Here is a 25,591-nt window from a genome sequence, read left to right as displayed (position 1 = left end):
ATTAAAATAAACTAAATGTTAAAGTCAGTTTAACACGTAGGCTTTCGCGACCAATGTTATTCATAATCAACGTTTTTGGGTTTAGATCGCGTTATTTATAAATGTGTCGTAACCCTCCACCACCCGACACAGCCAATCAGTAAAAATGTGTCACGTTGACACAGCAGAGCCTCACCATTCTGGCGAATTGCCCGATGATGCTGGATGCAATTACCAGTGAAACGTCGTACTCAAATTGTAAATGTTGTGGCTTCAACACACCGGTGGGCTAAAGCAGTGAACTATTTGTCTTTTGTCAACGTGACACATTTTTACTGATTGGCCGTGTCGGGTGGTGGAGGGTTACGACACATTTATAAATAACGCGATCTAAACCCAAAAACGTTGATTATGAATAAATGTTAAAGTGCATTCAATAGCTAATTCTACATAGATATTTTTGGTTTGTAATAGATGCAGATAAAGATTAGGGCTTGTTACAAAGTGACGACAGTCATGCACACATTTATAAAACAACAATCCTCGGCCATGCCAATCTACTGCTGGTAGAAGCTCCCTCCACATGCCATGTCAGTAATGGGGGTTGTTTGACCACGTCATCATGCAGGTTACTGCGGGTTGGTAAAAGTGGTTTGGCGGATTGCCTCGAGACTGCTTCAGATTATCACTCGCCACTGGTGTTAGCTATGGTCAGGATACAAACTCTAGTCACTGGGTTTGGAGTTTGCTAACCGGGTCAAACACGTCTGTTCCCACTTCTTCCTCCTTTCCTCCGTGCGCTCCACACTTTGAAATACCCTCCCATCATCTCTTCTCACGAGTTCTTACAACCTTCCTCAATTTAAATAAAACACATCAACTGTTATCTATGACACCTTCAAAGGTGTTCTTTGTTGTTGTCCACTTACCGCTTGGGGCCTGTGCTCTGCAATTGATCTTTTTTAAAACACAATACAAGCATACACATCTAAACACTCCAATGACATGCTGACAAAGGCCTATTTGATGAAAAAGTTTGCTATTTCCCCCATTACGCACAACTATTCCTTTTGTCGTTGAAACTTTATTTATTAACATTAATTATTCACCATTCATGGGTTTCATCATGAACCATCAGCATTTATAAACACTTAACAAAAGCCGAGTTGGCGTGTACAGCATTATATCTTTTGTTCAGGCGGCATGTAATTCACTACACGTATACACGTGTATTTATAGCCACTAAAGACAAAGATCTCCTGCATAGCCTTTAACACTGTTGGGGCAAGTGCTATTCCACAAGCACCTATGAAGGCCTGCACGGCACCACGAGGGAGTGGGTGGCCAGCACCACGCCCGGCCAACTGTCTCTCCAGTGCTGATGGTTATCACATATATCGCAACCAGATACTGATTTAAGGCTGAATCGACCTAGGAGAGTCCCAGCACCAGTTCGGATATTCGTCACGAATACAGCCACACACAATCACACACATGTGCAACCCACCGCACACTTTCCACGTTGTGGTCAGTTTATAACGTGGTGTTTTGAGCCACTATTTGGATCATATAGATGCAAATGTTCTTAAGACTTCTTTCACAATAATTTTCAGAATCTTGGTCTAAAAAGACACCTTTGCACTGTTTACCGTTCATGATGTTGATTTTAGAAATGTCTCATGTGTAGCAAGCACTCTTGAACCACCTGCTGTTGTCACATGTGCGGAAACGACGCTCAATGCCGAGTCTGAATTGTTGCTCTTGAACCGTCACCGTTGTTTCTATTTTAACCAGGCCTCTCTTGCCTATCTCTTTAACGTGAACATGAAAAAAAATCAAATTTTTGTTGCTCAAAGTGCAAACAATGGACAGTTTAAAGTGATGTGATTCTGGAGAACAGCCTTAGCATTAACTTGACACCAATATTGCATGGGTTGGGCTTGTGTTTGGAGAAGATAAGTATGGAGATTAATATGTATACAAGTATCTCTTAAGAAAGAATGATTTATCAAGCAAAATTTGCAATGTTAAACTGTGCCAAGATCTACTATTGAATGCCATTATTCATTACATCTATAATAATAACAAATGTATTTTGAAGCTGCTAATATATGTTTTAATACAGCACAAATAACAATACCAAAAGTTACATGTTGACAACAACAAAAATCCCACGTAGCCCAATTTTGTTTTCAGCTGACATTTAAAAATAATCGGAATTTATTCTATTACATTTAAAATGAAAATAAAACGTTAACTCGGTTAAATATTTAAAACCTTTTTATGCTCAAATTCACCTGAAAATACGTAGGTGAAATCCAGCAGAATCACAGGAAAACCGTACCCTCTCTGAGAAAGGGTAATTCAGTGACATTAAGTTCCCACTGCTTCTTTGTGAGCTGTGACCCCGTGGGCTTCACAGCCCAACCCACTCTATTTGAACTCTCTCTGCGGAGGTCCCTGGCCATTATGCTTTTAACTTTTTTCCTTCTCTCTCTCTCTCCCTTGCTTCATCCTTTCTTTTTTTCTCTCTCTTCGGTCTTGGCTCTCAAAATGTTACATGCTTCAATTTCTCAGAATGTAATTAGGTTTCATTTGCTGTCATTTCAGATACCACATCAACGGGATGTCTTTTTTTGCGTGACCTATTTTTTGACGTGCGTTTATAAATTTAAAGAATTCAACACGTGGCATTTTCTCATTTTCATAGCAAACTACAGCTATGGTAAGACTTCAGATAAAAAGTCATGACGTTACCAAAAGAAACATTGTTTCCAATCAAATATTTATTCACCTAGTTTTCTTGTTAATCATCACCGTTATTTGTTTAGTCTTCTCTGTATTGAATTCTCCAAATCTTTTCTTGCCGGAGCATTCAGCCGAGAGGCCAGGGTGGATGTGTTGGCGAAACAGTGTGGGGGAGGAATGTGGGGTGGGGCTCACATTTTAAACTAGCGTATTGATGTTTTCTTAGCCGACAGATCCCAGGAATGTTTTAAAAGTAATTCGGTTTTTGTGCAGGGACTCACGTTGAGCTCCTCGCCGACCCCTTGCCAATGTCATCATCCTCCGTGCGGGGAGCGTAGAGCGACTCCACACGACGTACAAATTCGGCGGTCGTTATTTCGCTCCGGGTCAGCGAATCTGCCTCAATCAACTTCTCAACCTTTGCAAACGACAAGACAAAGACAAAGATCCCCCGTATAGTTGAAATATTTGGTTGGGGGCAAGTGCTGTTAAGCGAGAGCACCTATGAGGGCCGGCATGGCAAACGAGGGAGTGTGTGACCAACACCACGCCCGGCCACCTATATCTCCCCAGTGATGACATTTACATACCACACCAGGTACTCATTTGCGGCCGAGTTGACCTGGGGGAGGCCCATGACCAGTGCAGCTAATCGCCACTGGTGTTAGCCGCGAGCGGGAATCGAACTCGGGTCGCCAGCTTCGTAGCGCAGCACGTTAACTAACACTCCCCTGACAAATTCAGCGACGTACAAATTCAGTGGTCGTTATTTCACTCTGAGAGAACCTGCCTCAATCAACTTTTCAACCTTTCCAAACGACACACACACACACACGGTTAGAATTCTAAAACAGAAATGATGAAACGATTAAATACTGATCGCAACTTTTGTTAAATACACAACTGCACAAATGCAGAGAGGCCTGGAGCAGCAGTTGACAATTTGTGGCTGTTGCGTGTCGACTGCTCTGTCTATAGAATGATTAGCAGCACTCTGTTTGACAAACCAAAGTGCACAAATGAAGGACAGGCGACCTTGATAAACGGGCGGCAGCTAATGGAGGACATGCTCGTCACGCGACACATGCTGCGAGGACTCCCTGTGGAATTCACCGTACCCTCGATTGCACGGGATGATTGGAGCATCTTACGCCAAACAAAACTCACCAGGAAGTCCCGCAGGTTTGTCTCCAGTGTGTAACAACAAATGTTGCGCAACTGCTCAGTTGTATCGAATCCCTGCAAATGAAATAAAAACAACAGTCATGTACAATGCACATCTCTGCAAGGTATTGTTACATATACCAGCCCTCGTGTCGATCCACTGCTGGTTGACGGCCGCCCCATGACATGCAGGTCGTAGGGATTGTTTGACCACACTTAACTATGCTGGACTATGCGAGTTGGGGAAAGCGAGGAGGAGAGACATGGGAGCGTAAATAGCACAACTGGGATATAAATTGGGGAAAAATAAAAAAAATACATTTTAATTACAATTGCAAAATCTATCAATCGTCACTCAATACCAAGCCTCCCATGCAGTAACACCGCAAGGCGACCTGCAGCAGGGGAGTTCTAGTGGCAGCTGTCCCTGTTAGGTACAAGGTGAAAACAACACTAGCCAGAGAGTGGACATCGGCCTGCCAGTAGGGGGCAATGTTGCAATGTGGCTTCCCTAATTGAGTGAGCTGCAGGTACTTAATTAAATTTGGACAATGACGCCAGCACACACGGGACAACTCCTTTTCGAACACTGCCGTCCTGAGATCTTTAACGTCGACCACGCGCAGGTACCATGTTGAAGATGAGCTTTGTGGCCATGGCGAGGTCACCACCCTGCAGGGCGCAGTGGGCCAGGTGGAGCCCCCTGTTCGTGAACGGGCCGAGCCTCCAGGCCCCGTGGCCCTTCACACGTAGCCACGCCTGAGCCATAGGGATCTGGTTTGTGAGCACGGCATCCCGGATGACTTCCTGCAATGGATGGTCGGAGTGGAAAGGCGATTAACAAAAGGTAAAGGTGCAGCCTTGCAATTGCTCAAATTTACTCCACAGCTTGTGTAAGAGGACCTCCCTTCCAGAGGGTATTTTTGGACGATGTTTCAATGATCGCTAGGACATGTATGTATGTACGCACTTTGAACTTCTTTCGCACTGTATGTAGCCAACCGTGCTAATCGAACATCTCAGAAAACGTGGGAGTCCTCACACTTTAGCCCATCACATGCAAACCTGCTGAATAAAAGATGCAAGCGGGGGGGGAGAAGGATTTATGAACCATTGAAGATTTGAAATGTCTTATTAACTAACACAGAATTTATAATACTGTACAGACTCGTGCATAACAAAAACACGCTCAAGCATGATAAGGAGCTGCGTTGGAAGGGTTGCCAACAAGCACAAAACTCACAATGTTTTTCCATTGACACTGCCTTATATACAGAACAAAATAATAATGCATAGGCTGACCACATAATCAATTTGGATTTGTAAAGTAATTAAATTATACTCGGTCTTAAAGTTCTGAGGAGGTCATATATTTGAAAACAGTAAATGAAAAAGCAGGGTTTTTTTTATTTTTATATGAAGGCAATGCCAAGGCAGATGAACAGGAAAGGTATTTAAAAAAATCTAAGAAAATATATTCCGGAGAGCAAGAACAACAAAACAAACGCTCCCACAGAAAAGTGATACGTTGCAATAAAAAAAAGTCCTGAAAAGTGCACAAATACTGTTTGTATTTTCAAGGAAGTTCTAGAAAAATGTGATAACCTACAAAAAGTTAATTATACAAAAGTTGAGTTTTGTTGAGGGCAGGCAGATTCTGTTGGAACGAGTGAATTATAAAGTTCACTGTGCAGCCGTATGTGAGGTGAGTCGTCATATCAGCCATGTTTAATCCATTGCTGAATGAAGGCCTCTCCAATCCACCACCACTTCACGCTACCATGCGAAGTGTTAATCCAAATAGCAAATGCATATGAAGCGATTTCGTCACTCCATATCCTTGAGCAAACATCCCCTCAAGACACATTCCATTCCTTGGCTGCCACTCCGTCTTTATTCTGCACCATCAGTCATCGTCCCTTCTAACAGATATGGCCTGCCCAGACGATGGTTGATGCTTTATAGTGGCAATGGGGGGGGGGGAGAGGGCAGCTGTACAATAGAAATTCGGCATTTCAATGAAAGCAACATAGTTTAAAAAAAAATATTGACATGAGTTATAGTTTTTCCAGGACAACTCTTTTAAACGTCGTGATTTTCTAAGAAATATATTTTACACAGGAGAACAAGCGATATAATTGAGCGTTTATGGACTACCACTTGCGATAATGCAAACATGCAGGTTCAATACGATACAGCCTTAAGTGCGATAGGAACAACCTGACCAACAGGACTTCAGGCACATTAAAGTGATATCAATTTAAAAGGGTAATAAGCCAAATCCAGCCCATTTTTTTTCATCAAATACAAGGGATACTTCTAACCCCTTTGACATATGCAGGCAATATTAAAACAAAGGGCGGATAAGCATGATATGAAGCGATTCACATTAAGTCAGTACACAGAGACCTCAAGAACACAAATAAGGGTTATTTTTGTGTCGACATCTTGAAATTTTACGACAGTTCCCAATATCAAACGAATCCGTATAATACAATGAAATGTCAACAGGCAGTGAGTATTGTAGAGGACACTGCATTTTATTGCAGAGCTCCAATTTGAAACACAGAGGAGCGTACTCTTGCATAAAAACAGCATGACATGACCCATCAACAATGGAAATAATAATTATATATATTCGTGCCAGCCTGTCATAATTTGTAAGTGGTACAAACACAACTATTTGCATATATAAAACTCCTGACAAAGACCGAACAAATTATTGCTGTGTTTAATTGAAACAGGATCACACACGTCAAATTTTCAAACGAGGCACTCGATTTCGGAGTTCATTTCCCGATGCCCAACTCCCTTACCAAAATATCACCGTGAGAGAGCAACCATGGCAGCAATTAACTTGCTGGATTTTTTTTTGTATCCCTTCCCGCACATCTGGAAAACAATAGTGCGAGCAGCCAATCCTTGCACACTATGAAATGTGCTCGCTTTTTTTCTCCTCTCGTTCAACCGTGCGCACACTCTCGCACAATGTCGATAGAAACTTGAACAATTGTGAAAAATACACCCGGAACTAACAGAACAAGCAGGTGGTGAGAGAAAGAGCTCTACTGCCTGTCAGACAGACTTCAAAATGAGTTAGTGTGGATGGGGTAAAAATGAGACAAAGCCGGAGGGAAAAGGGGCACGCTTCAGCCTGCATGGACCACGGGTTGTGGAGGAGAACACTAGCTGCCGTTTTGAATTTTGGGCACGGGGCATTTCTTTTTTCGACGATTACGTGCGTGTGCATTTTAAGTGCTGGCCGTGCAAATCTTACGTTTTGAATGGCTGTATTTTTTGAGAGTCTATTGCAGGAATTTTGACAGGGAAGTTATTAGGATCACGGAAGTAAAAAAAAGATGAAAGTCAAATCTTGTTTGACATCTGTGAGATGGAAATTGAAGACTGATCTTCATACACTGCATTAATCTCACAAAAATCCCTTTTCCAGTGCTGTAAATCTACGTGCTTATGCGCTTCCATCCAATTCCAAAACATACGAGCCAAGATGCACTGAGAATGAATATGGGTTATGCAACTATTTACATTTGAATCAAGCATTGTAATACAAATTTATTCTACAATGGCCAAAACATTTAGAATGCAATATTTAAAAACGGTCACACAGGTATAGGCTTATTCCTAAGCCATACCCTTAAAGCAATACTTGTTATAGACCCCTCTATATTCTCCACCAAAACAGCCCTTCTCAATGTCCAGAACCATCTTGCAAACTCCTTCAATGCCAGTCTTTCTTCAATTCTCATCCTTCTTGTTCCTTAAACTTTGACACCGTTGATCACCCCCCCCCCACCCCCCACTCTTGTTTCCACTCTCTCCGACCTCGGCATCTCCGGCACTCGCCTCTCTTTTGGCCCAAGCCTTACCGTTCTTCTTGCACATCGTCAATCTCTTTCATTCCTCAACCCTCTCCCCCGCCCCCCCGCCCCCCTCTCAATGTTGGTGTTCTGCAGGATTCAGGTCTGGGTCCCCTTACTATTCTCACTCTATATTTTTCACCCCTTGAATCTGTTATCTCCTCTTTATATTTTCCTCACCATTCCTTTGCCAACGTGACCCACATCTTCATCTCCTTGCTATCTTTCACCCCTCACATTTCCTCTCAAATCTCCTCCAGCCTAGCTGCCATCCAATTCTGGATGACGCTTCCCACACCTCTGATTATATTATCACGGGTGGCTATGTATGGTGCGAAAGACGTTCAACATACATGCGTACAGGCTTCATTTTCTCTCTCTCAATCTTTCCAAAACATCATTCATTTTCTTTCCGGTCTCTCACTCTCCCATTCCCACCATCTGCTTCTCTCCTTTCTCCCTTACTCTCCTTCAACCTTTGATTCTTCACTCACTTTTCTCTCGACATATCGTCGCTACTACTCGCATCTACCGCTGTGATATATTCAATGTCAGGAAAATCCGCACTCTCATTTCACTTTCTGCCACCAAACTCCTGGTGCATGCTCTGGTCTGAACTCATCTGTAGAACTTTTGCAATTCTCTTCTTGGTCTCCTTAACAATGCTCTTACCCTCCTCCGACAAATGGAAAATGCTTCCGTGCGGATTATTTCCAATCTCCCATTTGATCCTCATGGTTCACCTCTCCTCCTTCAACTTCACTGGCTTCATGTTGACTACACTCGCTGTCTTTTCAAATACCTTACACTCATCTTTAAATCTCTCCATGGCCTTTCCCACCTAATCTTGCCTCTCTCATATCTCCTTTTGTCCCCTCTCGTCCTCTGCATTTCCAATCTTCTCTCTGTCCCTCCTCCATGCCAAATCTCGTTTTCGATCTTTCTCTCTCATTGCACCGCTCCACTGGACTAAACTTCTCCTGTACATTCGCAGTCCCCATCTTAACCTCCTTCCGTTCCTCCCTCAAAGCTCACCTCTTCTCCATTACCCACTCTCATCCTCTTTCCTCCCCTCGCCCTTCCACCCCTTGCCCTGCTCTTTTGTGACCCCTATGTGCCCTCTGTTGCGGTCACTTACTCCCCTGCCATCTGAGTAACTCAATTGTGTCACTGCTTTTAAAACTATGTTAAGTGCCTTGAGCTAAGGCACTCGGAGTATAAAATAAGATAAGAATCCATAAATTGCTAAACTATCCTTGTAACGTGCCAATGCCGAAACCTATTGACCACCCCTTGTTGATGAAGTACATATCCTCCTCTAAGGTCTACACATTAGCTTCACCGTGTTATGCCCCATCATGAACACTTGAGCAACCCACACGTCCGAGATCCCTGACAAAGGATCAGGAATTGAATGCAGCTGCCAGAAGGCAGCAGCCACAATCATTACGTTTTTCCATCACTGTCTTCCCAGCAGCCATATCGTCATATCATCTTTTTTACAGCCACTCGTGATGGCAAGATGCCGCTGAAGAAATATTTACAGTTACAATTATGAATGCGTGATCAGTTCCGCTGTACACTGCATGACACCGACTAGTCACTGAAATAAGGGTTTCCGATATACGAGACAGGTTTGTGCTCCCCTGTGATGGACTGCGGGTGAAGCAGACTACCTTACAAATCGCAGACAAAGTACCCCTACCCTCCAGCAACCCATGGCAATATCTTCTCATTTGTCGTTTTGCAATGCTACATTGTATTTGCCGTTGGAATAACCAACACGTATCCACAGGCACAGAAGTGGCAAGGTACTGTACACTGTGAACATGTGCTTTCACGATTGCAGACTGGACATGAAAGATGCAATTTTAATCAACATTAAAAGGTTCAGGGGAAAAAAAACTTGCACCATCTAAATGGCTTGATCACAAGCCGTTAACAACCTGAAGCAAAAGCTGTTTTTTAAGTATCCAAGTGTTTTCAGACTAATAAGTCTATAACATAAGCCCCAGTAAGATGCAATATCTTACATCATTAATTGCAGGTTAATTAACCGAAAAGGATCATTTTTATGTCACTAACAGTGAACGAATATCGTGAAGTTTCAGAGGTCTCCTCTATTAATATAAGGAGCCATCCCTCTTCCAACTCTATCAAAACACAGTCTTGTACCAATAGTCAACAAAACCCCACTGACCCTTTCCAGACAAATCACCCCTATCAATCATAATTTTCTTTTGAAGCAGAGTCCGCGAACCGTCAAGATCTTTGTTTTCCCATCAGTGACAGAATGCATTCCCAGTTTCCCTTTACACAACCCGTTATGTTATTTGCAACGAGGCAAGAGCTCATGGCGACAGTTAGGAGAGTTCATCACCCAGCAATGGATAGGTTATGGCTGTTGACGACAATGATGATGATGAAGATCTCATTAAGATCATGAGTCTCTTTTTAATGCTGTTTACTTTACTTTCTGACCATTATGCACCACATGACTCTGCTGCAACAAGCAATGCGACATCTAATACGCTAATAATTGCCAAAATGTCTGTAAGCGTGGGGAACCTTTAGCCTGTAGGCCAAATATGACCCACGACTTAATTTAAGAATTAAATTGGCCACTAATGATATCTATCCATCATGGCAAGCATCTGAGCTATAATGATCGTATATTAGAGGGCAATAAGACGACATTTTTTTTCATTTCAGCATTCTGTCACGTCTCTCACTGCAGGAGCCTCTTGCGAAGACAATAATGACCTAGGAACGTGTGTGTGTGTGTGTTCATTATGGCCTACAAAAAGCTATTTTTTTAAAAGCCCGACGTAAGTAAAAGTTTCCTCACCCCCTGGTCTACTTCAAGAAATTAAACTCGCAAGAGAACAACGGTCGGCACAAGGGCACAAAGCAGCAAGGCAGCGACACTTACATCAGTGGGGAGCTCATCCCAGTGTTCAGTGCCGGGCAGGTCCAAGATTTCCTCGTCCGACTCTCCGCTACCCGCGTGGCCGCCACCACCACCTCCGTGTTCCTCCTCCTCCTCCTCGTCCTGCCGCCACGGGTAGCGCCGCATGTACTGCCGCAGCTCAATAAGGAATCCCATCAGGAGCTGTGCACACTTCTGCTGGTGCTGGTCGAGGCCTCGAGAGACAAAAGAAGCCGCGGTGTCAATTTTGGGGAGATTACTACGTTGACAATAAGTGCGCCCCATAAAGCGTGTAGGAAATGTTTGTTTTATATGCGTCCACCATGTTTATGATGGGGTCACGTGACCCTCTGCAGCTGCTAGAGGCCGATACATTCACTCCAAGAGAAGAAACCTGTTCTTGAATCGAATTACAACACTCAAACAGTGCCAATTCATCAATTCGCAAGGGAGACGAACGTACAGGCTTACTATTTACTTGTTTATTTTTTAGTAAAACGTATAAAAAGTGTGTATGCGATCATAAACCAAATGAAACCATTTCTTTTCACTTTGAAACCAATTTTCAAGAAAACATGTTTGAATATCAACACAGGACGTTCACAAACCCACTTGTTGTTCGATAGCCATTTAGGGCGTTTGGGCATTTCACACAAACCTATGCAATCCACCAACCCACAGCCCTTGCTTCCAGAGAGCTGTATTGAAAATATACAAGTACAACCCACCACACACACACACACATGAATCGGCTCAGCTCAGTTTACACAAATTCACTGTAGAAAGTGTCACAAATGACCACTGTGGCTAGATAAAAAAACTTCTTCGTTCAATTTCTTTGCATTAAGTGGTCTTCTTCATTCATATAGCCGATGGAGATGCAGAGGACACAACCAAAATATCACATTCAAGTCAGATAACCACTGTGATGTCTCCTTTGTATTTGTGGATCGGGCATTGTCGTGATATATTGTACGGGCAGTTCTGGATGACCACAGTTGCACACTGGAGAGTTTTTAATTTTCCAATTATGCATGTATGTTGAACTTCTTTCGCACCGTATGTAGCCACCCGTGCTCATCGGAGATGCGGGGGGAGGACAAAAAACTAAACACAAAAAGTAGTTTTAAAGAAATACATTTTCCATCTAGATTTAAAAGTGGATAGCTCCAGTGGCTTCCTAATATAGGAAGAACATTCCAGACGGCTCCAAAAGCGCATCCGAAATTGCGCGATGCACTGACTGACTTTTGTTCGATGGCTAGCCAAAACCCACTGCGAGAATGACCGCAGTTTGCGTGATGGTTTGTGTTCCTTGACGAGATCAGCAAACCATGGTAATGCCAGGTATCCATGGCATCTGCTGCCATGGTTTGTGCAGATGCAGTTTAGGGTGGACCGTGAGCTTCGTGGAAGATCAAACCCATGGATCTTCCGCGTTGGGTCTTTCACAAAGTGTGTGTGAAAGTGGTAACGTACTGGGAGTGGGGTCGTACAGCCGGCGCAGTTGGGTGTGAAGGAAACCGAGCGCGCGGTGCAGGAGCTGCTCGGCAAATGGCTGGGAGGACGCATCCGCGCTGCTCCCTGCAACGGCGTGACGCAGCACCTCAAGTGCAGGGACCAGATCCTGGAGGCCTGGAATTGGCATGCACGCAATCAACGTTGCCATTGACACGGTTTAGCGGCTGTTTAATTCGTCCCAAATCTAATCCGTGCGTATTGTCAGATTGAACTATCCAAAAATAAAAATACGCAGCCATATAATAATGGCGCAAATGGCAAGCGTATAATTTTAGGCACAGCGTGTTTGCGAGGTACCAATTATACCTTATTGTTGAAGTTGAATAATTGTATTTCACTGGGTTGAAGGGAAAATTTATTGTGACGTTTTCTATTGCTTCTCCAAATTAAATGCATGGCCAATTACATTAGTGTGGGCTGGAGATTACACATAAATCAAAACGTCTTGGCGTAACTCTTAACACAAGATATCCATAAATCATCACGCCGAGCACAATTTGCTGAATGTGACATTTTACGTAGAAAACCACACTGTTCATGTGCTAAATAACCGTCTCTTGACTGCATTATTGAATACGCCAGATCATACCTTTCAGTTGCGTCAATGTTGTTTGACCCTCCCTCACATCAAACAAATTTTCTTGGCTCTTGAGAAAGAAATCCACCGTGTCAAGCTGCCTGTTCTTTAGAGCGGCCTAACACGCAAGCACACAATTCGAGGAAATTAAAAAGATGCAAGTGTGCCGATGGAAATTGTCACGGTATTGTATGATAATGCAAATATACAAAATGTTTTACATAATGAAAAATTATACATTCGTATTTTGTTCATGTTATCAATGACTATTGTGAGTTCATCTTTTTGTATATTTCAATGTTGCCCATATTTAATTTCTCTTCCTTCAGGGCTATTTCTTGTATCATGACTTATGTGTAAATCTTACTCTCATCTTTTAATAACCAATTAAAAATTTCATCGCCCCAAATCTAATTTGCATAAAGTTTTACACACATTACACAAAGCTATTGTTACATTTTCAACGTCTGTCCAAGATTTTTTTCCAAGACATAGCACTGCCCAGACATTTGTGTGAGATAAACAGCCGGGTTGGAGGGTGGGGGGTTAGGGGGGTTAGGGGGGGGGGTCACAATATGACGCACACTGTGAGATGCAAGTGTGATGCAAGTGACATCATCAGGCAGATGTGCGCAGTAACAACACCACTGGACATCCGTGAAAAAAAGCTGATTCTAAAAGATGCACTTGCATGCTTCCCCACCCACGTGCCAGTCAGCCAAACTTTGTTTTTTATAATCTTGTACGAGGTGTGTTTGCCAGACTTAAAGAGCAGCATGAAAACATCTGTATTTTTCCAAATGTCAGGGACAAACTGATGACAATGTAGTTTCGAGTTTTCTGAGCAAAAAATAAGTTATACAGCAGCCTCTTGCATTTTACAGAGACAAGGTTGCTACCGACACAACATAATAAACGCGATCGAAGTGTCTTCCGTTTAAAATATACATTTAATTCTCAGCAAATAATGAGGCTTATTGTGTAATACCTTGGTTCTTGTTATTCAAACTTGAGCATATATAAGTTAGGAGTATAAAAAGGGCACATTTTCATAACATTGTACAATGTTCGCTGGTAAATTGAAAATAAATATCCGAGTAGTATATTCTAACAATGAAATAAACAGTTAAGTACAGCCCTTTGTCTAACCACTGCTGGAAAAAGGCATTTACATTCCGTGTAGGTCAAAGAGTTTTAAAGCTCATCGGATTCCTCCAGCATAAATACATATTCTGATTCGGATTCTGACTTCACAATGCTGGTCATGACGGGTTGGTGAAGGAGGATGGGTTCAAATATTACTCCCCACTCATATTAGTTGTGGCCCGGAATCAAACTCAGATCACTGGGTTAACAGCAGCATGCTAATCATTGTGCCCACTATTCTGCCAATTATGACATACGATCACAAATAATGTTAATATATTAAGCATTGTATAGCTCAAAAGATGAGATGTAAATCCATTATTTTATGCAGACAACCCTCGTAAGACTGGAGATTAAAAAAATCCTTAAAATTATTGAGAATAAGTTTTTCCCCTTTTATCTGGCAACAAAACAGGTATTAAGTTGTTAAAACACAAAACTGAAACCTTTTACAAGGAATCATGTCTGCATTAACCACAATAATGCAAACAAAAAACACTGATAATATATGCATTGTCCTTGAAACTGATTGGTCCACACCAAAGACAGCTTTCTTTTGAGCCTCATCTCAAACGGTGTTAGACCAGAGGACGCCAAAAGGCGTACAAAAAAAAGGCGTACTTTAAATTATTGTCGAATTTCAATACTTCACCAAGAAGGCTAGTGGGGGTTGTTATCAGGATTACTGAGGGACCAATTCAGATATCATTCATGTCAGCCATCGCTCACAATCGAACTCTGCTCATCAGGTTCATAGCGCAGCATGCTAACCAATGGGTCACCACTCCACCCGACAGTATGCATTATCAGTAATTATTTATGGACATTTTACCAGCGACCTTGCAAAAAAACTTTATATTTGCACAGCCAAAATGTAGTTTAAACTTCAACTGCATGGCAATTTTATTTGAGACGGCATAAATCACAGCAAAAAAAACTGTTTCTAATCATCGTTAATATCCTGCACACAAAAAAAAAACCTATTGGGCCTTTTAGTACCATACTATTAGGCAGTCGATTTTTTTAATGTAAGATTTTAAACATATTTTAGTTTTTCTTTTATTACTGATTTTGCTAACTTGTTTTGTTTAAATATACTTCTAAAGATCAATAATTAATTTACAAGCAGCAAAACTTTTCCAGAATGAATAATTTGAAAGATTTTTCACTTATTAAAAAAAATGCCAGACACTCAAACTAAATCACTTATTTCAGGTTGTGCTGATATAATGGATGTTCTCTTTCCTATTAAATGCCCGTTTATCATGAATCATAAAGTCGATATTGATAACATTACAATAGGAAGGTATTTTTAAAACGTGTACTTTCATGCTGGCATGCAATTTCAAAATAATGCATTAAAAATGCTTCCATTTTATTCACAGAAATGTTTGTCTTCACCCATTTCCATAATTCTGCAGCTTGGCCATTATAAAGCTCTATTACTTTTATAAGCGCTTGACAAAGGAACAATTCTTTTTTTTGTCCGATGGATGACAGAAACCCAAAGATGCAAATTTTGGTACTAGTTTAATCCCATAATTCCATCGGCTTTTCATTCAAACTTCTGTATATTCATCCATTGAAATGCATTACATTGGAGTTGTCTAGCTATATAATCACCAGATTGTATTATTTTCTTAATGCACAATAAGGAATAAGAAAAAATACATCTACTATTTGCATATGCTCCTTATAGCTTTATAATTAATGAACCACAATGTTTGGTAGACTCGTGTTTAATCTCCTCACATGAGCACTGCATATGAATGACTGATTAATGTTGTTATGTTACCAGCATATTCCGCCGTCAAGCAACGGACGAATCGAGGACAGCAAATTAAATGGTAATCCCCCCCCGTGCTTGCGAGTGTCATCGACGACCCAAGCAGCTTTTACAGATTAGGGCTCTCCAATAGTGCAGGGTGATACAGGCAATCGCAATACATCTCTGTAATACCTTAGGGGGGTATTGCCAGTGTCATCCTGATACTGAGTATTGCTCGAGAAATACACGTATTGCAGATAATGCCTATCTCTCCCCTTGAACTGGAAAAAGATGTTGCATAATCCTGCGTGAATATTGCTAGATAATAAACAACTGGACGTGCAACGATGAGCACTTAGTACTATTTGGCTGAATACCAAAAACCTGATGGAGGTCTCCGCAAATCTAAATTTGAAGCCGAATAATATTTTTTGTAAATGTCGTTCAATAAACAGGCACATGTCTCCGCCACTGTATCCTTGTCTCGATCTCTATTTCTATTTGTCGGTCTCTCCCTGTGTCTGCATCTCCCTCTGTGTATCTTCGTGTTTCTCCCTCGACCTCTGCATATCCGCCCCTCTCCAACCCTCTGTTCAGCCAACCGTATAGCACGGTTGGCTACGTGCGATGTCAAATCAGTTCAACATACATAGATGTTTCTCTGTGCGTCTTCATCTCTGTCTCCCTCTGAATCTGTGTCCCCCCTCACGGAAACGGAGCAGCAGCAGAATATTGTAGCTAGCATCACAGGAACACAAGGGCTGGCGATGGCTTAGAGAGGCCTTCATCCAGCAGTGGATAGCTCGTGGCCAATTGATAATGATAAGATAATAAAGCAGAAACTAAAACACAGCCAGTAAATGGTCAAATTGTAAGGCTAAACAAATATTTAGTTCGCCTGTATAAGTAGCGTAATAGTATTGTGATATGGGAAATTGCAAGGATTCGTGGTCCCAGAATCAATAGGAAATAACAAAGTATCGGTATCGCTGTTATGAATGATAATCAATAGCAAACACAGGATGCAACGCTGGAATCGCAATCTGCATACAATAATAGGTATCGCCAAACCTTCTATGATGGTCAACGGATATACTTGCAGGTTCTAGCCATTCATAACCACGATAATGATCAGAGACAGCAGTGCCAACCGGTGCTTGGTATGTGCCGTCACAGGGGCCAGTCCTACCTCCAGGGCATGGATGGGAATGGAGCAGCGGGTCCAGTTGTTGCGGTCGCAGACGGCATCCACCACACCAACGCCGGAATGAATCATGAGGCGCTTCAACAGTTCATCCTGACCAATTCCAAAAAGAACCATGCTCAAGCCAGTTCCTGGAGAAAAGAATAAGCGCACGCATGCATGCACTAAATGGGGATGTATATATATGTGTGTACGTGCAAAAAAAAACAATGCGACATTTAAGCCATGTTTTAAGCAACCAATTTTGATACTCTAAACACGGAGAGGCCTCAAAATTGCCAACTATTCATTTAGAGCTCTCCCCCAATTATAGTCAGGTTTTACCACGTATTGTTTGGCATTATTTACGACGTTTCCCTCCACGTGCTGGGAACCTCTTCAGGATGAAAGGTCAAGGCAATGCCGGACAACGAGCTTGTACAACCAGAACACGCATTAAAAAGCTACATGGCAGAACCGTGAAAAATAGCACAGTAAATCAGGAGACTTGCACAAAGTGCCAAAGTTAATCAAATCATTTTTAAAAATTACCTTTCACGAGCAAACACGGATGCTCAACTTGTTCCATTTCTACAGGTATGCAAGGTCCTTCCATATTGTGAGTCATCAGGATCCCACTCGAAAACTGCCACAGGACCACAGTTACCCCATTCGTCTCGCCATTTGGATGGCCAATGGCAAACAGGACTGAGGTGTTGCAGATGGAAAAAATTGTGACGCTCTCAACTTGCTCGACAGGCTCGAGAAGACGGGCAAAACACAGGCCAGGATTCTGCTCAAAGTTGCCTCCGTCGCACGATGAAGCCTCTGCAGAGCTGAACTCTGTCGTTTTTTCTCGTGCGGGATCTTTGACGCCGTCGTCAGCGCCAGGCTGCCGAGGGCAACCATAAGCCTTATCGATGCTCGCGTGGAGTCTTTCCAGCTGCGCTTCCCACGACCTGCGGGGAAAAAGCACACATTCTGTGTAACACCCTGGCATATTAACCCATTACCACTCCAATAACATACATGTACGTACGTGTACGTCATTCATAAGTTTTTCTTAAGATTACATCCAGATGATGTATCTGTACGAGTCTCCCACAAGGCCATGCTGGAGGGTGTGTGGAACAGTTTGGCGCCAGCTATCAAAGAGTGCTATCATGTCACTATAGTTCTGTGCGGTGAGTACAATGTCTTTAAAAACAATGGTGCTATGCCTCTCTAAATAAAATTAACGCTTTTTGCTTGTGCGTTCAAATTGAGCAATGAACGAGACACACCCCGAAACTTGCAGACGTCTCAGAAGTACATGTTTATCTAGACTAGACTTAATGGTGGAAGTCCGTTAAAGTGTTCACACCAAAGAAGACCACTTTTTAAGATGAGAATTATTTTTCAAAAAGATATTGTGGACAAAGCCAATGTCCATAATACCCAAAGTCAGACTTATTTTTTTGCAAAACACGCTTCCATCCTTACTGAAATACATCTACGCCTAGAAAATGTAATCCGTGTTACAGATAAGATGCTTTACAAAAGTGCAGAAAGTTAATCAGATCTGTGTGAACATCTATTACGAGAATCGAGTAACAAGGAAGCATCTTCAAGTACTGTACTGCATTTTGATGCGAAACAAACACTCATTCTCCCACGAGGTTTTTAAAATTAATTATCTATCTATTCCAAACACATGTATGTTTCTTCATTAGGCTGGCTCAGACTACTTGATTATAAGGCTTCGTAAGGAAGAGGGATTAGAGGTTAATGATATCATTGAAAGCATCTCAGCCCATTAGCTTTACCACAGCGGCGAGGTCATACATCCTACCCGCTTTGCATGTGACCTTTTTGTTAAAAATAGCACGAACACACACTTGTCTGCCAATACATCACAGGTTCAGCTCACCCTCTTCAAGTTCAAGTTCATTTATTAGTTATAGCCCTGTGAGCCATTCGGCTCTTGAATCGGGTGCAACCGCAACAAACAAAAAATATGAACAAAAAAACATCTTAAAGTGAATATGTGACTGAGTGCAAACAGAAAATCCAAGAAAAGACAGCAAAATATTGCAGAAAAAAACACCGTACACCAACGCTGTGTGCAAAAATCCCAGTGGGATGCAAGTCAAAGAACCAACAACAACCACAAGACAACTTAGATTAAGGCCATCAGTCTAACTCTGTACTACAACAAACAAACATGGCTAAACCAATACACTTTTCGAAATCACCAAAATAAAGCCATGAAACCAATGAAACAGTGATCTTAAAAGGGGGCACAAGATAATCTTGAGAACAGAACCATCTCACAAAATCCAACAGCAATTTTGAGGTTGTTTGTAAAACGCATTCGACCGCAACACAAGTAATCATGAGACCTTAAACCTACAACTCAAAAACATAACTCTCCATCATCTCTTTTTTCAAAACCACAAGATGAAAGAAATCCCTTATTAAAATCACTGTATGCATTCAAATTTCATGGATGCAGGGGTGTTACATTTTTTTTTATAAAATACAAACTCGCATATATTTCGACATACTTAGCGCTTAATTACATAATTGTTAAATAACTAATAACTATTGTTTTCCCCTGAAACCTAACCTCACAGGCTACCTTATTTCAAGTTGACATGGCCTCCAATATCCTAAACAAATGATAAATGTTTCCACCTTACCTGTGTTTTCCTATCAACTTCAATTATCAATAGAAATCACGTAACTATTAAACACCAATCACAATGACACATGCCTGTAATCAAATGCTTTCGACACATGGTTCATGAATTAAACCAATCCATATCGTGTACATGAAATTCCCGAATTGGCTGGCCTATGAAATTATAAGTACAATACATAAAAAATGATATTAAACAAATTATTTGGCGATGCTGCATTGGCAGTGATACACAAGAACAATAAATAACGTCAATAACACTGCCTTAAAAGGAAAAACACATAAGTTAATTTTATCTTCATTAATGTAAAAGGGTGTCGCTTTTTTAATATATAAATTTTTGGTGTGCTAAGAGGGCCTGAAACATCACCCATTATATCGATTTCTTTTAAGGCAGCATTATCGATGAATAGTATTTTCCCAGATTCATTAATTTTCTTCAGGCTCTCCAGTTCCATCCCACTAGCAAAAGACACAGCGAGGCTTGCTTGGATATATAAACAAAACCCACTTTCATTACCATAAGCAAACAAATGAGCACTCATGTCGTGTTTACAGAACGCAAGGCATGCAATCTGATGACTGGAGAAGCTGATCACAAACCTGTCCGGGTTGAACGGCAGCTGGGCATGAAAGGCCCTCTCCACATCATCCTCATCCAAATCCTCATCCAATTCGTCAATTTCTTCTTGGCTGGAAGTGTGTGGATCCTCAAGCCAACTTCCCTGAAACATGTGATCTGGAAACCTCCTGTCAAAAAAGGGTCATGGCACAGCCAAGCATCCATTAACATTTTGATGCCTTACTTCGTGCTGACATTTGGCGCGTGACACTGAACGTTATGCAATGAATATAAAGCTCATGTCACCTTATCACGCGTATGCAAATTTGTCTCGCTGCTGCTGTATGCATAACTGCGGTCCCTTAATGGATCCATAATGGGTTCACGGCAAAGCTTTTTACAAGACTATCATTGGTGTTAATACCATTTTTCATTTGAGGGTAATTTTAAATTTGATGCATGACAAAAGTATACAGAATATATACAAGATATGTAAAATGAGAAGCATACTGTGTATAATATCCAGTTTATATATATATTACTCCTAAAAAAAAGGTAACTTACAGCAATCAGAGCTTTCTTCTGTAATTAAATGCTTAAAATTGTAATGTCAGTAGCTGAGTTTGTGCATTTGTCCAAGGTAAATGAGTGCCATGTCAATGCAATCTAGACGCCGCTTCTCCCATTCAACATGTTAAATGTATCCTTACAAACTGTGTACTAGGTAGCTTGATTATGCTTTGTATACCAATACGAAAAAAGCAGGAATTTGTCTGTGAACCAACTGATTAAAATCGAATCGTACGTTTGCTATACGTGCCATCAAATTGTGAATGTGGTTATGGATTGTTTATGATTTATGAACATGATAAGAAAATTATGCTGTTGCATTTAGACTCATGGAATGGACAAAACTGGACAACTCTGAGATAAACATGAGAAATAATAGGAACTGCTAAAAGAAAATACGAAAAAAGTATCGATTCTTGAACCAAATCGAAACCCCGTGACAATTCATTGCACCGCTGAGTGTGAACAATTACCTAATATTAACGTAAACGCATCTTCCACTGGATGTTATAATTGAGTCGCTTTAAATTAGTTTTACAGACATAACAGAAAGACACACCTGAAATAGTCGACAGGGGAGACGCATACGGCACGTAGAGAGGCGTCCACCGCCACAATCACCCCAAGGTCATCCGATGGCCTCAAAAATCCAAACGGTGTGCCACCGTCAAGGCCCGACGGGGGTGATGGCAGGATCAGTGTAAGATCAATTGCCCCCACACACACTCCAGTGATTGTGCTATAGATATCTGGGTTCGCACTATTAGGGAAAAACGATGTTCTTCAAATGATAGAATGGGGTATTCAAAAGGTGCAGGTGGTTACAGAATGGCAGCGTAAAAAAATACATCATTTCTTTTGAAGTCAAATTTACTGTCCTTTGTGTTGTAACGAAAAATGTCGTTTGCAAGTGTTTGCTCTACATTTTTGGAGAAGAGAACACTGTACCATTTACAGATTTGCACATTTAACGAGTCAAAGTTATTAATTTGTATGGAGTTAATATTGGTGGTTTTTAAACAAGTTACTTTTTGTTATTTACAAACAAATTTACGTGCACATTTTTTACGTTTCCGGTAAATATTTGGCAATGTACTTTGTATTCAATATTTTAATTATATTTAAAAGATAAAATTAAATTCAAGGGTAGATGAATAAAAAAAATGCAATATAAAGCAGATAAACATAGATAGAATGTATACTAAATTAAATTGCAGATTCTATTTTAATATGTCCTCAAATTAACAAAGCTTACATGAATTGACTGTAATAATTTCATTGATGCATTTCTTCAATTATATTTATTTTGACGTCAGCAACAAATTATTCTGAAAAGTAATTTCTTATAAAAGTGAAGTGCATTAACATAACTATGGTTTAAAGTATTTTTGCAAATGCTGTATATACACATACGACAGCAACAATTACCTGTAAGAGGTTTCTTTGGGTTAGATCGCGTAAATATGTGTCGTCATAACCCGCCACACCCGACACAGCCAACTAGTTAGGGTCGTCACGTAAACAGAACATGCCAATTCGTCACTAGTACGTGACAACCCTTACTAGTTGGCTGTGTAGAGTGGTGGCAGATTTTAACGACACATTTATATATTTACGCAATCTAACCCAAAAAAACCTCTTATGGATATTGGTCACGAAAACCTACGAGTTAAGCATCAATTACATCTCCATAACTTATGCAAATATAACTGTGTTTTAACATAATTGCAGTTGTGAAAAAAACGGATAAGACCAAAAATTTCCACACGATACTTTCCTTAAGAAAAAAAAAATGCTGTGCTAAACACCTTGTATCTTGTGAAAAGAAAAATGAAACATGGTGGAAAACTTGAATAAACCTTCCTTGTTATCCAGTCTAATGGGAATTCAGCTCAACACACTGCAGGTTAAATAAACACCAACTCGTTTACGCACCGAGCCACAGTCGGCAAAGGCCCTCCCCAAGGGAAATCTGGCATTTAAAGCACCTGTCCCTTACTGATGCACCACATGTTGGGTTCCGGCAAGACTGACTTGGTAGCTCTCATTTTCAGGGAGCACCATGGGGTTTTCTTACGCCAGAGGCAGGAGATCCAATTTACACGTGGCTCTGAAAGCGCTTTCTTTAACTCGCGCTCGCATTTCATGCACTCACGGCACCGTTAAACATCACCTGGGGAATGTTTCTCGTAAAATTTGGCATATTTTGCTTCCTCAAACAGAAATTACGAGCTGAAATTCACACATCGAAAGCTTTTTTTTGGTTTCCCGTGAAGCTCTGTCGATTCGTTGCAAAAGCGCCGCGCTCCGACTCATGACGACCACAAAGAAACGTTTTAAATTCACAGCTCTGCATTTCAAACAGAATAAAAACACAGGCACTGCGACGCCGGCAGCAGCAGGATACAGATTTGTCCGTCGGCGTGCAGCGCGAGCAGTTTCTGCAGGCAGAGCCGAACGTCCGCTGGCTCGTCCCGGGCCGTGGTGGTAGGAAGCAGCGTGCACTGAAGCTGCACATCTGCCCAGCAACCGTCGGCATGGCAACCGTCGGCCAGCCAGAGCAATCGAGCGAGGAGACGACCACGCAGCAGAACAGTCGCCACGCCATCCACGAAGCTCAGCAGCCTCAAGCAGAGGTGTTCACCAGCATCTGGATAACAAACCCAATTAAAAACTTTATATCGCAGTGTTCTTTTAAACGTGATGTTTATTGAATTTAAGTTTATGATGGCGCGGATAATGCTTGTTTTTAATTCCCTTCAGTTGTTCCTTTTCTGAAATTCGTTTCAGCCTAACTAGGAAATGTATTCATTATTATCTATTACACCATCAATACTGTTTGTTGCAGGCCCCTTGGCATTTTGGGCCTCAGCAACCGTGATTAAAAACTCAAATATTTTCTTTGATCGCAAAGTGATGAAAATATTTAAAATCGAACATGCGAGTACTTTAATCACCGAGCGTGATTAAGAGGCCATTGTAAAAACGTTGTGAGTAGCTCAATAATAAAATACTAAAATACCATTTATGGCCTTCGGCCAGGAAAGTCACAAAAAAATTGCACACGAACGACGCATTCACGCAAGCACCCGATGCTCCGTTTTAAAGTTTTAAAATGAAACATCTTTGAATTGTATTAAGTTTTGAATTTGTATTTCTTCATTAAAAGCTTATATCATTTTACATCTGGAAGACTTAATTGAAAACGACATTTAGTGTGAATTTTCTCTTGTCGTTAAGTAGATGGCCTTGCTGGGGGTTCGGTTCGATGCGGACTTTCACCTGTTTGGGATTGCGGGATCGAGATAAGGCGACACAGAGCTGGCCGTGCGAAAAAACCTTCGTCTGCAGATCGATTCCAACGTAATCGAACGTCTGTCCCTGCGCCTCCGTCGTCCATGCAGGGGGCGCGTAGGTTTGCAGCGCCCCCTGCATGAAAACGACGGAAAGTGCAGCATTCATCACAGATAGATAAAATTGTGCGCTTATTTATATAAATAAAAGCGCTTCTCTTATATCAAGTGATGCACTGCTTGGGAAGAGAGTAAAACATGTATTATTAGGATCGTGACATTACTAGTATTATGCTTGTTTACCAAGGAAAGCCTCACTCAGCCGCAAACATTTTCAAGGGTCCTGCCAATTTTCACAGGAAGTGGCATGTATAATCATAATTGAGTAATTTTCAGATTACTTCAGCATTGAGCTGTTTAGCAAATCCCAGTTGCATTGTATGCTTTTGTTATAGCTTCAGGAGGTAACCGGAAAATGTAGAGAAATCCCATACAGAACAGGGAGAAAACATACAAATTCCACACAGATAGGCATCCGATTCAAGAATCAAACTCATGCCCATCTTGCTGTTAAGCGCCAGTGTTACCACCGTCACCCAGCCGACATAACAGTGATAAAACATTACCTTGAACGCACACACTTGAGGTTTTCCTTAACATTTCCCAGTCTTCGTATTAGTAGACTATTATTAAACTTGTGTTGAAATGTGAAATGGTGATTTAATAAATAATTCAACATTCGTGAGCTTAAAAGATTCTAGATTTTTTGTTGTTGCTGCTTTGTCTGTACTGAAAAAAAAAACTCATCTCAATGGGCTCTCTAGCCTGGTTTTAAACAAATGCTATCTCATGCTAACACTTATTGTAAAGGATCTCTACTTTGGCACTACCGCCAGTTAACACGAAGGGTGCAATGCAGTATTCATTGTTAAAAACACTGGAACGCTATCTGCCATAGTGATGTTAACACCGTTACACATGAGTAGTGTATAAGGAGGAAGACGACGACAGTGTGCTGTACTAGTAATGATTTGGCATGTTCTGTTTACGTGACAAACCTTACTAATTTGGCTGTGCTGGGTGGTGGCGGGATTAACGACACATTTATATATTTACGCGATCTAACCCCAAAAAAACCTGTATTATGAACAAAAGATGTATTAAATCTTGACTTAAAGCTTTCGTGACTGCAGAAATTCATATTCTTTGGGTCTTTTGGTAAAGTCACGTAGATAGGTTCAAATACTTTTTTAAAAAATTCATGTACATAGGTTCAAAGAATTTCGATTTAAAGGGCTTGAGTCACATCGCTGCAGACGTAGCTAGATCCGAAATCTCTGCAACCCTCAAAAACGCCAAGATGCCAGCTAGCAACATCAGCAAAGATGAGCGTTTTGAATTAGCTCAATTAAAAAAGAGGGATGACATTGTCATCCTCTCAGCCGACAAAGGCAATGCCACTGTCATCATGGACAAAATAGAATACAACAACAAAATTCAAGAACTACTCAACGATGGTAGCTATACAAAAATAAAAAGAGACCCCACCAACAGCCTTGTCACTAAAACCAACAATATCATTTCTGATTCAAC

The 25,591-nt window shown here is 41.2% G+C and overlaps 1 protein-coding gene across 2 annotated transcripts in view; it reads right to left on the bottom strand.

Annotated features, from left to right (window-relative positions):
- SPG11 (SPG11 vesicle trafficking associated, spatacsin) overlaps positions 1–25,591 on the bottom strand; it is a 112,059-nt gene that overhangs the window by 76,554 nt on the left and 9,914 nt on the right. For both annotated transcript variants that reach the window (XM_078854818.1, XM_078854819.1), the window contains exons 3-13: positions 23,113–23,355; positions 21,265–21,454; positions 20,177–20,323; positions 17,446–17,852; positions 16,900–17,045; positions 12,809–12,914; positions 12,178–12,333; positions 10,702–10,913; positions 4,522–4,698; positions 3,895–3,966; positions 3,009–3,145 (exon numbers count right to left, since the gene is read on the bottom strand). In XM_078854818.1, coding sequence (XP_078710944.1) covers positions 3,009–3,145; positions 3,895–3,966; positions 4,522–4,698; positions 10,702–10,913; positions 12,178–12,333; positions 12,809–12,914; positions 16,900–17,045; positions 17,446–17,852; positions 20,177–20,323; positions 21,265–21,454; positions 23,113–23,355 — 1,993 coding nt within the window. The remainder of the gene's footprint in view (positions 1–3,008; positions 3,146–3,894; positions 3,967–4,521; positions 4,699–10,701; positions 10,914–12,177; positions 12,334–12,808; positions 12,915–16,899; positions 17,046–17,445; positions 17,853–20,176; positions 20,324–21,264; positions 21,455–23,112; positions 23,356–25,591) is intronic.

The sequence above is a fragment of the Lampetra fluviatilis genome, chromosome 3 (genome assembly GCF_964198595.1).
Source record: "Lampetra fluviatilis chromosome 3, kcLamFluv1.1, whole genome shotgun sequence".
Taxonomy (NCBI): domain Eukaryota; kingdom Metazoa; phylum Chordata; class Hyperoartia; order Petromyzontiformes; family Petromyzontidae; genus Lampetra; species Lampetra fluviatilis.
The sequence above is the reverse complement of the archived record's forward strand: the minus strand, read 5'-3'. Positions and strand labels throughout refer to the sequence as shown.